Below are 14,881 nucleotides of genomic sequence, written 5' to 3'. Positions count from 1 at the left end.
CTACTAAACCTGGTCACATTCATTTGTGAATAATGCATTTTGTCAGGGGTGTTGTACCATTTGCCAGGGAGAGGCCACTGGGGTATTTGCCTGGGTCTGCATTTATCCACAGCTACTGATGAAACACCTATGCTGAGTATTTCTCAACTGTCAGTAAACTCACTTCCCAGAAATGAATGATGGTATATTGGGATGATCTCACATGAGAGGTTTCAGTCTTGTCACATTTACAGCACATTAGAGGGACTTTCAGCCTGCTCACTTGCAGCCAGTGTATTTGGCAGGCAGGCATAAAAGCTGAGACTGTGGAACATTTTCTTTGCCTCTGTGAAGTCACGGACCGCATTCCATGTTCCAAATTAAATGTATCTGTGCCTCTCTCTATCTCTCTCTAACTATTTGTGTCTGTCTGAGTCAGAGTTATCACGTGATGGAGTAGACAATAGAGAGGCACTCTCGTACTTCGGAGAGGTTAGCCGGGGTTTTTGTGTTGCTTGTCAGTGAGGGGGGCATCTAAACTGTGAATAGGATCATTGAGTCGGAGATAATTTTGGGCCCCGGTGCAGGGCATTAGTTGGACAGGCCTTTCTGCTGACAAGCCTGTTTCTCCCTCCCTCTCTCTCTCCCCCTCTTTTTTTTAACCCCCAACCCCCAGTCCCCCTCTGCTGCATCGGCATTTCTGTGCAAACCAAAGGCCTTTATCGTTGTACCCATGACGACATGTCTGATAGGGCGTGGCAGCCAAGATTTCTTTTAGCCCTGTACCTTAGGGAGCCAATATATCTAGATATAGATAACTTGCAGCAGTCAGGTTTTAAGCAGGGCCACACTACACATTTCTGTGGTTTTATAAGGCACCAGTGTGTGTCTGATAAATGAATAGACACATGCGGGACATTTCCATTCATTATCATTGGAAATGGTCATGCCTGCTGGGAGTTTGTGCAGTGATTGCAGTGGGGGCTGACTGTTGAAGGGCCTCTCAGAGGTGTTCTGATGGCCAAATTTCAGACAATGTTAAAGAGCTTGAGCTCAGCTCAACAAGAGGCTTGGGCTAAAAAAAAACTCACTGGGGGAAGACTGCTGTCAAGTGAACCGCTCAACAGATTCACAAAAAATGTATAGTCAAAAAGTGCCAGTAGGACAGAGAAAAAAACACTTTGGCTGCAGCCTCAAGAGGAAGGATGAGGATATCCGTGAATACAAAAATTAGAGTGTGAGACACTTAAATGCTTTTAGGTCCAGTTTAAATTAGTGAATAAAGTAGTAGTTTGAGCAAGCTACCAATTAGCTCTACTAATGAGAGTGTGGGTTATCTTCTATTTTAATGTTAAGTTTGGTCAATAAAACTTCAGATGTTTGTGAAAAACAAAGTCAAAGTTGATGCCTTCAAATAGCTAGAACACCCAAGCTGAAACCATTAAGGTTTAGTATGATTGGTTGAACAATGCCTTTGACAAGTAATCTAAATAATTGCTAAATAATTCATTCTTTTTCAAAAGATTAAAAAAAAAAATGTCAGCTCTGGTTACATTTTTTGAACAGCAATTTACAATATTCATAATCCAAGTATCTCACTAAGAATAGCTGACCTGCCAACATGTACGCATTTTGCGTAGCGGTCACACATTTTGACGCTTGTATGATTCCATGTTCTAAAGTATGCATATTGTTTGATCACGCTGAGTGCTTTCGGCCAATCAGAACGCTTAATTTTCACCCAACCACCCTGCCCCGCCTCGCCTAGCTTCACGCCTCAGTTCAGTTCAGTGCTGCAAGCAAGCCAGTCAAATAGCTGGTCCCTTTTCGCCCGTTGTCTATTTCAGAAAGTTAAATCTAAATAAATCTCTTAAATCTAAAAATTTAATTGAATCCACCCAAAAAACAGAGTCAAAAAAACATAACAAAACAACAAAATGACCAGTTTTCTCAAAAAGAGTTGAAAGGAGTAACTGTGCACAGTTCATCTGTATTGTCATTGTAATGACCGCAAAGCTGTTGTGATAATAAAACTTGAGTGAAAGTATTATGCTTGCTTCCGCAATCTAATGCTAGGTATTTCAGTGGTGGTAAACATTGGCGGTGGACTGGACTGTTGGATGGGCCTGGCCTGCGTGGTCTTTGGTGTATTGTCCCTGGGTCCGGGGGGTTTGTACTCATAAAATTCTTTCAAGGTTGGCAAGTCTGGAGTAGTGTTAGTGAGACTTTACTTACTTCCAACATTGAGAACCTTCTTAAATCTACAGACTGTCTCCTGCTGTATTGTGAGTTATTTTGACAGAGCCTTACTCTGTATTCTTCCTCTGTTTGAGTATCTTGCTGACTTGTGATTGCCTGAAGGCTTTGAGTTTTCAGGCAGCTGGCTTTAAGGAAAAACCTTCAAAGAGAGAGAAGGTCATCTATCTGATGTCAGCTTTGCCAGGTTCAAACAGGGAAAAAAACTAATTGGTCAAGGGTAATTGCACAAAAGCAGTGAGGAAAGAGATGGTCAATATCAAGTGTATTCTAGTATAGAAGAAAGACCTGGTCATCTTCTATCTTCATTAATGGAACTGCTGGCCCTCCTACGATGCTATTTCACCTTGTATGCAGTTGAGTAGTATTTAGATAATTGGCAAGTCTTTTGAAAAAAAAAGTGTAGTTTTCAGTTCAGACTTCTTGTTTTGTCTGTTTTTAATCTGTTAGTGGGGTGGAATGGGATGCAGCATATGGTCCTCGCAGATGAGTTGTTCCCCCTGTTTGAGTTTTGATAAAGTAAAGCAAGATTGCATTTTCATCCATCAGGATGAATACATTGTGATTAGCTCCACTGCACGTCAATTTCAAAACTTTACTTTGGCGACCTTGCATTTTGGATTCTGTCTTTCTTTTCCGCTTGCTTAGAATTTCTCCAATTCAAAACATTTTAGTTTGTGTTGGGCAAATGTTCAGGTATTTGTATTTTTATTTTCTTTCACCAAATTCACTTGCATATAATATTTTTTTAAGGAACATTTGTCCTTCCTTTCATGCTGCACTGTTACTTTCAGGAATTCTGCCTTTTGTTGCTCACTGAGGAAACCTTGAACAGGTACATCTTTGTCAGTGGGAAGCCAAGGACATCTACTTAAAAACATGTGCCTTGTCTGTTACAAGCAGAAAAAAGTAATAAATTCTCCAATATCATCACTGTGGGATTTATCAGTATTGTGGTGCAGTGCACTTTGGGATAATTGATTGCAAGTGTTTGGGTGATACTATTAAATTAGGCCTGTAGGTTAAATTTATGACTTCCTTTAGACCCCAAGCTGATCCACTGCATCCTCTCCTCAAACCCAGAGGAATTCGATGCGCTGTGAGTGCAGATGATACTCTGAAGACACCACTGGGTCCCCAAGGTAGCAGCACAAAGGAAGATTAGGTACCCTCCTTCAAGGCTTTTGTTAAGTAATTCCACATCTGCTTTAATAATTCAAAGCAGCACCAGCAGAGCCTCAACACAAAAGATATATGGTAACGTTGTGATCTCTGTGGCCGGGAGGAATTTTTATCTTTCCCTTTATGCCTTTTTGTGTGCTATAAACATGAGGGGGGCCTACAAGGGAAACATATACACACACAAAAGAATCACACAATGAAGCTCTTAGGTATGTGTGTTTGTGTGCGTGTGCACGTAGGAGTTACGCAGGCTGTGCTGTACTGTCACTCACTTGTAACATGAACTCGAGCTGTACCACTGCCACCGAGGCACCTGTGGGCGTCGGGGCCCCCCATAAGCCACATGTCGGCCATGTCTTTATGCGCGTGTGAGTGTCTGTGTTTTATGTGTGTACGCTCTGATGAAATAAACATCACACGCACTTACTGCTGTCTCTGGAGGAACAGAGGATCGGTAGTCATCCACGGAAGGCATCCCTGTATGTCATGGGGGACAAAGCTAGCATGCGATGGCCGCAGCTGGAAATAATATAAGATTTACAGTCTAGGAGAATTTAACGTGTTTATATGCACTTTCTATTTCCTATTCTGTTTTATTAATCCTGAACACAAGGATTTTATACTAATTTACACATCAGATTTTAAATGTAATGTTTTTGGGTTTTCTGTCTTTAATAGCCCTTAAGGGACTCTCTTCCCTTTTTTCTTCAGTTTTCTCTCCCTCCAACTCTCTCCTCCACTGCACCTGTTTTGAGAAATACCTTTGGGGCACAGCTTGAAGTGAATAATGTATGAGCGAGAGAGAGAATCAGAAAACCTTTGTGGACCTTCTGTCTGTCTGTGTGTTTGTCAGACTGTCTGTCTTCCACCTCCTTTTGTCTTTATCTTTTAGGTTGTTTTTTTCAGGTTTTCTGTTTTCACTGTTTGGCTAATTTTATACTGAAATCTATCTCTCTCTCTTCTTTTGCAGTGAGGTTTTTCAACTGTGGCCGAGGTGGTCTGGTGCGCTTTGAATGCAGTAACCCATCTGATTTCCGGATAGAGGCAGATGGAGCAGTGTATGCCGCCAGGAGTCTTCAGCTCTCTGGGCTCCGAGCGTCACCGCTGCTGATCAAGGCCAGTGATGACACCACTCAGCAGCAGTGGGTGACCCAAGTCCAGGTGGCAACCTCCACGCTCTCCAGCCAGCAGGTGAATAAAACCTCAACAACTTTTCTGTAACGTTTCTGTCTTGTTTGTTGATTGTCTGACTTGTGTTACTTCAGTAGAAAGGTGGAATGATCAATTCTGCCCTTGCATCAAATAACTTAAGCTTATCAGGCACACTGCACATTAACAGATGATTAGTTCCCTAAATTGTAGCAGGTGTTCCGAGAGACTGGATGGATGCTTGCTAATTAAAACTTAATGTGTCAATTTACTGTGAGCACAAACATATACTCAACATGGTCAGTGGGTAGCAAGAGCAGATGCAAAATAGCTCCTCATAAAGTTGATTTCAGTGAGCATGTCTTGTGATTGTAAGATTATTGCCTTATCATCCAAAAGGGGACACAGCTCTTTCAGTGTTTTGGAAGACAGGAAGCATCTGTCTGAGCTGTGGAGTGTCGTTTTAACTGTTCCGCTGGTCGTGTTGTGCAGTCATCTGCGATTAGTTTGAATGACCATGTGCTCATATGTCAACATTGCCGCTGGCCGAGGATCAGAGGAGGTGTACAGAAAAGAACTGCACATGCCCCGTCCGTCCGCCTTGTAACCAGGAAATGAAAGGAAGCTCTAAAGACTGTGTTATTGTAGAGGTTTTAACTTCAGTGCCAGAGGATTATGTGACCCTGCTAAATTAGATAATATCTGTTGCTTTAAACTTACAGGAATGATGCTTCGCATCGATAGACACATGCTACTTTCAACTCTGTCTTCTACTCTCAGTCCTGAGCTATTCTGTAGGGCTATAAGTAAGCCTATATGTGCATAAGTTAATAATAATTGCTGCAAGATCTTTTAGTATTAGCCTTCTGCTGTCTTAATGAGCACCCCCAAATGCAATAATTGTGTTTGTTTTACACAGACCAATGAGCTTTTCTTTTTAATCCCCGTAATATACTTAAACAAATGGCCATAAGTGGACATTTCTACATGTGCAGCACCACAGATAATGTCAAGAAAGGCTGGCGTTGTATTTTATGTGGGTGCAGATTAAAACTAAATGCAGACAGTTATATGTAGTTACTGTCAGTGCCGAGGGTGCAGTGGTCTGCTGGGCCGAAATTAAACTTGTAGCCAGCAATGATTTCGTGGGTTTTGAAAACACCGTCGTTAGCCACTGACATTCATTTACCATAGGGACTCCTGCAGGTATGTGGTTTTAATGATACCATTAGTCATTGTTGTCGGTTGGTCAGAGGCAAATGCATACTTGTCGCTAAACAGGTAAACATAGGCTTCCTGCTGTTCCTTTTATATTTTTAATAGGAGTCATAATCTCACTATGACTCATTGTACATATATAAAAAAAATATCAACTGTATCATCAGCAGCTACACTCTCATCTGTATCTGTTGAGAGCTGTTAGGTTTGCCCTGATTTGTCCGTAATGAAATCAGGGATTGACTTTCCAGTATCTTGGACGTTTATGAGGTCATGTGCAGCCATCGTGCATCTCTTCATCACATCAGTGATTACATTTTTTTATTAGTGCCTTGAATGCGTCAGCCTTGGGGAAACATTTTAATCAATGACAGCCAAACAATATCCTCATTAACATGAGAGTGTCCTCGCCCACTATCTCCACCTCTATTACAACCTCAGCTCTACAGCAGTCCATGAGGAGAAAACGCTTCAGAAACTGAAAGAGAGAATTTTTCTAAAAGGGCAAATACACACATAAGTAAAAACCTTGCCAGACACTCACAAACACTCAGGCCATCACTCAGCTTAACACTCTGAAGTAGTCTCCTAGTCAGAAGATGGAAGGGGCTAGGAAAGTGTAGATAGGTGCAGACCTCCAGTGCACCAGAGATAGATGTGCATTGAGCTGAACAAACCAACCATGCCATTCATCATTCCAGACGTAGGTCACAAATAATTACTACTCTCACTTGTGCCCATTTTAATAGGGTAATAGATATTTCTGAAGCATGCTCCTTCGCTATCTGTCCGCTTGCCTCTCTGCATTTCCAATGTGTGAAAGCAGTATAATCGGATTTCAAACATGATTAGTGGAAGCTCTCCAACAGCTACCCAGATGTTAGAGGAGGGGGAGTGCGGCGTAGTCACGTTATAAGGTAGCAAAATTGGTAATTAATTTCTGTGTTTGCATAGGGCACTTTTTGGTAGTTTGTAGGACCAGTCAACATTCAAATAATTACAGGCAGCAGTAGGGAAGATGCTTCAAGAGACGTTCAATTGCATTGAAATCCCACCTATCATTAACTGACATGGAAAGATTTTACATATTGTTTTTCTGTTTTCCTTCTTGCCTTGTTTTGTTCAAGGTTATTTTAACTTTCTCTGGCACTGCTTCAGTCTCCTCAGTCTCTGGAGCAGCATAGGCAATTTGAGCCATCTGTGTGTTTAGTGTCTGGCTTGCAGGTACCATCCTCCTTTGTTTCAAATCTCATTCATTACAGCCGAGGGAGGATGGCAGATCCATTATGGAAGCTGGTATGTCTGTGTGGGTGCATTTTATCAGGACATAAGAGGAGGTGTGCCATTTAAAGCAAACCAGAGCTGGTGGCGTGCAGCTGCCGTTACCACACCAAAGTGTTTCAAAGCATATCATTGCATGTTGTAATGTAGATATTTTAAGATACAAAGAAATTTGTAAAATAATTGATTGTTGAACACTTTAGAGTAGGCATTCATTTGGATGATTGTAGAAAATGTTGTAGAAAAAGGAAAGCCTGTTTCCTTGTATACACAAAAAGGGAAGGGTCATTACCTGGTCCATACCACTTTGTAGTAAGTTGTCACTTCAGTTAGTTACTGTTAATTGTAGCTTAATGGTTACAGTCCGTGCCTATGGTATAAACATAATTACAAGACTGGACATTCAGCCCTGTGTTAAAACAAGGCAGGGTCCCATGTTGGTGGATTGTGATGTATAAGGTACCGGTGAGACAATGAAATCTGATGTCCAGTAGTAACATATTAATACGTCTGAAGGCTTATTAACTGTTGGTAATGCTCAGACTTGATTTTACAACTCAAGTTGTACATTTATCACAGCAGCAACAATTTTGTCTTTTGCCATGACGTTTGCGATGTAAACAGTAGAAATAATGTGCTCACATTACTAAGTAATTCATGTATGGCTAGGATGTATGTGATTGACTAAAGCAACGCTTTGCTTTATGATTTTGAGCCAGCCAACCTTTTTTGCGGGTTGACCCTGCGTTTTTTGCCTCAGCATTAGCACCCCTGCTGTGTCGCTTGCCAGACTGGCTCCGGTTGCAAATCACATTAACTATTGCTAATTAACATTAATTCTGGGAGGACCTTGACGACAGGCCAAAAACAAATCTGGCTGATGTAATATTTAGTGAGACATTTCACCCAAAACCACAAATTGTCATCCTCTCGAGGTAAAGGGGAAAGGGTCAATGATCACCAAAGCCAGTAGGATTCATCCTCTGGGAAACATGAATGTCTCTGTAAAATTTAATGGCAATCAGTTAGATACAGGTATATAAAATATGTTGGATGGACCAACATTGCCATCTGTATGGCTGTGCATGGCTTAAAATATATGTACTTATGTTTTACTGCATAGATGTGGTCTCCCGGCTCTTTAACTAAATCATTTCCATTTCCCAGGTTGAGGAAGTTGCTGTCCCTCCAGTCATGTCCAAGGATTTGAAGGAAATAGTGTTTCCATCACGAAACATGGACAGCCAACTGAAACGGATGAAGAGAGACTGGGTCATCCCCCCAATCAATGTCCCGGAGAACTCACGAGGCCCATTCCCGCAAGAGCTTGTCCGGGTAACACAGCACACCCAAGCGCATGCATGCATGCGCACACACACACACACACACACATATACACACGTGCACACACAGACACACAAACACAGCCTTCTCTTAACTTCAAAGAAAATGCCTTTTGCTTGATATGACAACCTTGTAGGTCCCCGTTGCCCTGAGCTCCCACTCAGAGGGTCACAGACATGAGACGTATGCCTTCAACAAAATGTTTCATATTTACAGCACTTTGCCAAAGGCCAGGGCTCTTTTTTCCACTGTATTATTTATCTTTTGTTTCCGGGGTCCGGGGCAGTCGGTACCAATGTAACCTGGCATTATTTAGAAGCAGAGAGAAATCTGAAGTGCTCACCAGCGCAATTGTTCCTCTGTTGCCTGTTGAGATATTACACTGCTTTTATCATGGCTCTATTGGGCCCTATTCATTTGCAACAGTTCTCTGTTCAGGGCTCATTGTGGGTGACTGACAGAGGACAGTAATTCTCTGGACAGTTAAGAAATAGATCCTTTTTCAACATATTAAGCTGACTTCCCTACTGAGTTTTAAGTCTTGTACATGTTATTTGTATGCACTGTATTTAATCAACCATATTAGAAGGGCTGTATCTGGGCTTTAGTAGATGATAACGGGATGAGGAAATACTCTGTTTGCTTAGCTTGGATCCTGGGTGTAGGCACAGAGGGTCTCAGATTACATGGCAAACAGCATAGACAGCCCAGCTGAGACATAACTTCAATACTACATACACACACATTCTTTTATAAGCACTATTTTACTCACATCGTAACCTATTTTAAAACCACTACTGTAATTGGTACTTCAATCATTAGTTGATAAGTCAGTCAATATACAGGAAGTTATCAGCAATTATAATAAATAACTTAATATCAAAGATTTGCTCGGTATAGCTTCTAAAATGTTGTTATTTATTATTAGAAACGAAAACTTTCAGCTTTGACATTTAATAATAACAAGTGGTCTTAAGACATTCCTACTGACTTTAGAAGGTTTTTGACAATAAACATTAAAAGGTTGATAATAATTTTAATTGTAGCTGCAACTGTGATGCAAATTGTCTGGGTCAATATAGCAGTTAATTTTATGCTTTAATGTAAAACTAGGAAGAACACTATTGTGATGTCTCTATCAGCCTTAACAGTTCAGTATCGTTCACAGTATATTTAGGACTGTTTTAAAGCTATCATTAACAAATCTTTACACCCACAGATCCGATCGGACCATGACAAAAACCGGTCCCTAAGATACAGTGTGACAGGCCCCGGTGCTGACCAACCCCCCACTGGCATCTTCATCATTGACCCAATTTCTGGAGAGCTATCCGTCAACAAACCCCTGGACCGAGAGCACATCCCCAACTTCCATGTAAGTCAGACACAATAGTTTAAAAATAAAGCTAAAGCAAATAAAATGAAAATAAAACCCCTGAATTTGTATAAAAGGATCTTCCAGCCTGCTTTATTAAGAGAAATGTGTTTTCTCTGGCACTGCTGTACATTCCTGCCAGCTGGTATGTGTTCAAGGGTCATGTGTAGCCTAACCAGTCTTCTTAGACTCAATAAAGACTGGGGCGTGATGAGGGTCTCCCAGGGAATCTGACTTATCCGTCTGAGAATTTAAAGGATTTAACGTGATTTTTTTTGAGTGAAGTGTGTGTGTGTGTGTGTGTGTGTGTGTGTGTGTGTCTGTGTGTGTGTGTGTGGTAGATGCATTAAGATAACCTCGAGCTCTTTCTAGAGCTGCTTTATTCATTAGTGGTTTAGCCATGAAATCACAATGTCTCTAAATTATATAAGTTAATGCTTAATGCTATTTTTACTGTCATGTGCTTTAACATAAACTGTTGGACATCAATCAGGTTTGAATGTTAAGCTAGTTGTCAGTATTGTTTTAGTTAAGTATGTAATTAATGTGTTTTAATTTGTTGTATTATTGTATTATTTATGTGTGATTTTGGCACTGTAATATAGCTCTTGAAATGGACTATGATACTAGGCCTATGTTATGTATATGTACACTGTACTTAGCCTGTAAATTTTATTTTACTCTATTTTCATTTTAGTGTAATTTGTATTACTTTATATTTATTCTAGAGCATGAATGGGATGAAAATCTGTGAATTGAAAACCTGTGTTAGGCGCCAACCTTGCAGTTATGTTTACGTAGGAAAAAATACAGTAGATCAGAGCTGTTTTTGTAAAACAGAACTTGTGCTGGCCCAGTGTAGGCAATGGTACTGAATAAAATCAGAGTATATATGTTTCAACAGACAAAAAATGCAATCAAAATGCCTGTTTTGTCGACTCTACAGCAGGTATCTGACTAAATCTAATCGTCTGTTTCTCTTTTGCTGTGCACATGGTAAAGCTAGTTGTGGGAAAGATTTGTTCTTTACCAAAAGCATAATTCCTCCCTTAGTCACGCTGGTCTGAAAAAAAATATTCGGAACTGTTTCCATTTTTAGTTATGGTTAGTGGAGTTAATTATCACAGTAGGTTAACGGATGACATTGAGTGAATGTTTTGTGGTTTGTCCCGATACATTGTTTGAACAGTTGAGGATTGTCCTTGTGCGTGTTGGTAATGCCAAATTTGCTCGAACAGTTCTATAGTGTGGATATGTTTGTTTCCCTCCAGCTGAGAGCTCATGCAGTGGACCTGAACGGCAACCAGGTGGAAAACCCTATTGACATTGTGATCAATGTGATCGACATGAACGACAACAGACCCGAGTTCACCCATCAGGTCTGGAACGGCACTGTTCCAGAGGGTTCCAAGCCAGGTAATATACCGTTTAAAGCCAAGCACGGCATCACACTATACCAATCTGCTGTAGTGTGAGCCCTCAGCTTCAGCATTGATTACATTCCTGGGGTGGCCACTTTAATAACTTTGCTTCTGCTGTATTAAAGTGATCAGAAGTCAAAATACAAATAATAGAATGACAAAATTAAAATATTCACATCTTGTTTCTTTCTTTCCATCCAATAGGAACATTTGTTATGACAGTAACATCTGTTGACAAAGATGACCCCAAAACAGCTAATGGGATGCTGCGTTACAAGATCCTGTCTCAGAATCCTGAGAGTCCAACCTCCAACATGTTCACTATCAACAATAAAACAGGAGGCATCATTACAGTGGCGGCAGGCCTGGACCGAGAGGTGACTGACACTTTTTCTTTCTTCATTTTCTGAGTGGTCTTTCTTTCTGTCACTCTTTTGCTTTACCCTCTGGTGTGTGTGTGTTTATGACTTTATCTTTATTTAGTCGACATTAATTTTGTTGCCCACTCTTAACTCAGCTCTTAATGTCTACATATATTCTAAAATTATTGCAATGACATTTAAGACTTTCATTAGCAAAGCCATCCATTATATTAATACATTTTCATATTGCATTCGCTGCCTTGTTGTAGATGTTTATCAATTTATTAATTTTCTATGTTTATATAAATGAGCTGTGCATTTTTAAAATATGGTGACAAAACACAGCCTGGGTATCTTTGCTAATATCCAGACTGTCTGAGAACTAATGAGCCAAAGTGAATTTTGCTGATTACCAATCAAATGTGAAGTAAAAATGGACTTGGCCTTTTCACACTTATTTACTCTTACAAGGAGGTAGCGTGCATCACTGAGCAGCTAAATGTTTCCCCTCCCTCACTTTCTCTCTCACTGTCTTTCTTCTTCTAAAGCAGAATCCTTTCTTTATATTTTCTCTCCTTCTCTCTCCTCTGCTGTAAATGTTACCCCTCTTTCATTTAATTGGATCACATGGCTGTGTGAAAAACTAAATAAAATAATATATGAAGCTCGAGCCAGTTGGTGCAATTCTAGTGAGAGCAATCTGGCTAGGTGGCTGCTCAATCACTTCCGCCCTGGGGCCGCCGTTTTATGTCCGCCAGTTGCCACCATGAAAGTAATTTGCCCGATTCTCATTACCTAGCAACTGGTCCATCACCTGAGTGGCTTTTAATGTGAAAAGAGTCATTTGTTAGCTTCATGATGGTGCACATAGCGGCGGTGTAACACATGCACTCGCAAATGCATCTCTCCCCACAGGGAATAAATCAGATTTATATAAAAAGCCACCGTGAGTCATCATAATTAAGAAGCTAGCAAGTTCAGATTTGTTTCATTGTAGTTGAACACATTATTACTGATGTAAAGTAAGTTACCAGCTTATTAGAGACACTTATAAAATCTGCCACGATCCAATCCAATAGCCCAAACATACATCTTAAATGAATAAAGCTTATAATGTTTAGGTTTTGTTGACACTGTTGGAAAGGTGTTAATTGAATTGTATTTTAATTTTGCAGGCTGTAGTGTGTGTTAGTGTTGTAATTACCAGCCTTACATTGAATAGTAATCCTTTGTCCTCATTAATGCACATGAGGGGACAGAAAGAAGCATATCTTAATGTAATGCAATTGATCACTCTTAACTACTGTCTTAAAAAATATTAGTTAAAGATATGATAGATAAAATGTGATCATTTGTAAATACTGGATTACTGGATTGAATTGCATTTGATTACACATACACATCTAGTAAATATAATATACACAGTCTCCAAATATGGCTATGTCACTGTTATATTATCCTCAAAGGTTAGGTGTATTAAATCCTCATTTCTCATTCCTACCCCTCCAGAAAGTGCCTCAGTACACACTGATCATCCAGGCCACTGATATGGAGGGCAACCCCATGTACGGTCTCTCCAACACAGCCACTGCTGTCATCAGAGTCATTGACATTAATGACAATCCGCCAGAGTTCACTGCTGAGACGGTAAGAAATAAACTCATCTGATACATCCACACAGTAAGCACCACAAGGGTCCCCATTTCACCCCAATGTAGATATATACACACTCAGCCGTCAGTTCTGCTCACTTACCTGGTTCTGCTTGCCCAGCATTTCAGAAACCATACAGATACACAAGTAGCCAACCATGCGTAAAGTGTTATATCCCCCTCCAAATGTTGACACATGCAACTACAGGGATGTCTGCCCGACTGAGAGAGGCACTTAATGTGCTCGCGAATCACTGAAATTTGTAATGCTACTGTTGTGCTATCAGGGGAGGACAGGGAATGAGATGACCATGACGACATGATAAGTTACCTTAGATGTCTATTTACCCAAGATTGGTCCTGCTGTGCTGTGTGAGGTAGGGATCAGTGTATTTTCTGCTGCCACAGCAGTATCACTAACAGCTCGCTGCTCTGCGTTCATGGTTTATTCATGCAGTTTTTCGGCGAGGTGCCTGAAAACCGTGTGAATGTCATTGTGGCCAACCTAACGGTGACTGACAAGGACCAACCCAACACGCCAGCCTGGAATGCTGTCTACAAAATCACCGGAGGCGACCCCACTGGCAGGTTCTCTGTGCCCACTGATCCAACCACTAACGAGGGCCTGGTAACAGTTGTCAAGGTAAGGCCTCCTCTTCAAACTCCACCCCTTATCTTGTACTATATGCTATAGTAAGTTTTGGGGGTGGTTGGCTCTGCATTATAATGTATTAAATAATATATTCAGTGTGTATAATATATTTATGTTTAGGTTTAAATAATTTCAGAAATGATAGAAAATGTCTTATGAATTGTAGCCTCCAATTGACAAACACAATAAACAACAGAATTAACAATTCAGTTGTCCTGAAAAAAATTAAGGAAGTAGGATATTGATGTAGGAGGATTTTGTGTGAATTGAATTATATTAACACTGGCAATACACATATTTCAAGCTCCGAACACAATTTTAAAGCTCAGAAGACATTTCAAATTAAATTGGTTGGTTGCACAACTCTTACACCAGCTTGCTTGCTGTTGTTCCCATCATCTGACGACAGAGTGATATATGTTCTTTATTTCACTGTCTATTGTGAGCTTTCACAACACAATTTTCAGGCAAGAGGAAGAAAATAGTTAAATTCTTTAAATGTTCTCTAACCAGTTTCACATATCCAACAAAGTAATATGATTTCTTTCTGTTTACTCTATTTATCATCTTTTTTTTCCAGCCTATTGACTTTGAAATCAGTAGGACTTATGTGCTGACAGTGGAAGCGAGAAACGAGGTTCCTCTAGCCAGAGGCATCCACTCCCCCCGTCAGTCCACTGCCACAGTCTCCATCAGAGTGATAGACGTCAATGAGAGCCCATACTTCGAACCCAACCCCAAATTCATTAAACTGGATGAAGGAATGAACCCTGAGACATCACTGACGACCTTCACTGCACAGGATCCTGATCGCTTCATGCAGCAAACCATAAGGTAGATTTTCCGCTAAAAGGGAACAAAGAACCAGAACTGCATGATTGAAACTTCACACATCTTCAAAGAAATGAAGTCCAGTTCACAAATGTGGAAAATTTGAAGAATTTCACTAGCATTTCAATTCAGTTTCATTTCCTACAATGTCTGGCACAGATGTTTAAATCCCACATGTT

At 40.4% G+C, this 14,881-nt stretch overlaps 1 protein-coding gene across 1 annotated transcript in view; it reads left to right on the top strand.

Annotated features, from left to right (window-relative positions):
* Window positions 1-14,881, top strand: part of cdh2 (cadherin 2, type 1, N-cadherin (neuronal)) — a 62,734-nt gene that overhangs the window by 36,244 nt on the left and 11,609 nt on the right. Inside the window, exons 3-10 of the mRNA XM_053330602.1 lie at window positions 4,388-4,608; window positions 8,233-8,400; window positions 9,629-9,784; window positions 11,056-11,200; window positions 11,410-11,582; window positions 13,077-13,214; window positions 13,677-13,862; window positions 14,452-14,705. Coding sequence (XP_053186577.1) covers window positions 4,388-4,608; window positions 8,233-8,400; window positions 9,629-9,784; window positions 11,056-11,200; window positions 11,410-11,582; window positions 13,077-13,214; window positions 13,677-13,862; window positions 14,452-14,705 — 1,441 coding nt within the window. The remainder of the gene's footprint in view (window positions 1-4,387; window positions 4,609-8,232; window positions 8,401-9,628; window positions 9,785-11,055; window positions 11,201-11,409; window positions 11,583-13,076; window positions 13,215-13,676; window positions 13,863-14,451; window positions 14,706-14,881) is intronic.

The sequence above is a fragment of the Scomber japonicus genome, chromosome 12 (assembly GCF_027409825.1).
Source record: "Scomber japonicus isolate fScoJap1 chromosome 12, fScoJap1.pri, whole genome shotgun sequence".
NCBI classification, from domain to species: domain Eukaryota; kingdom Metazoa; phylum Chordata; class Actinopteri; order Scombriformes; family Scombridae; genus Scomber; species Scomber japonicus.
Note: the sequence above shows the minus strand (reverse complement) of the source record. Positions and strands in the feature narration are given on the sequence as shown.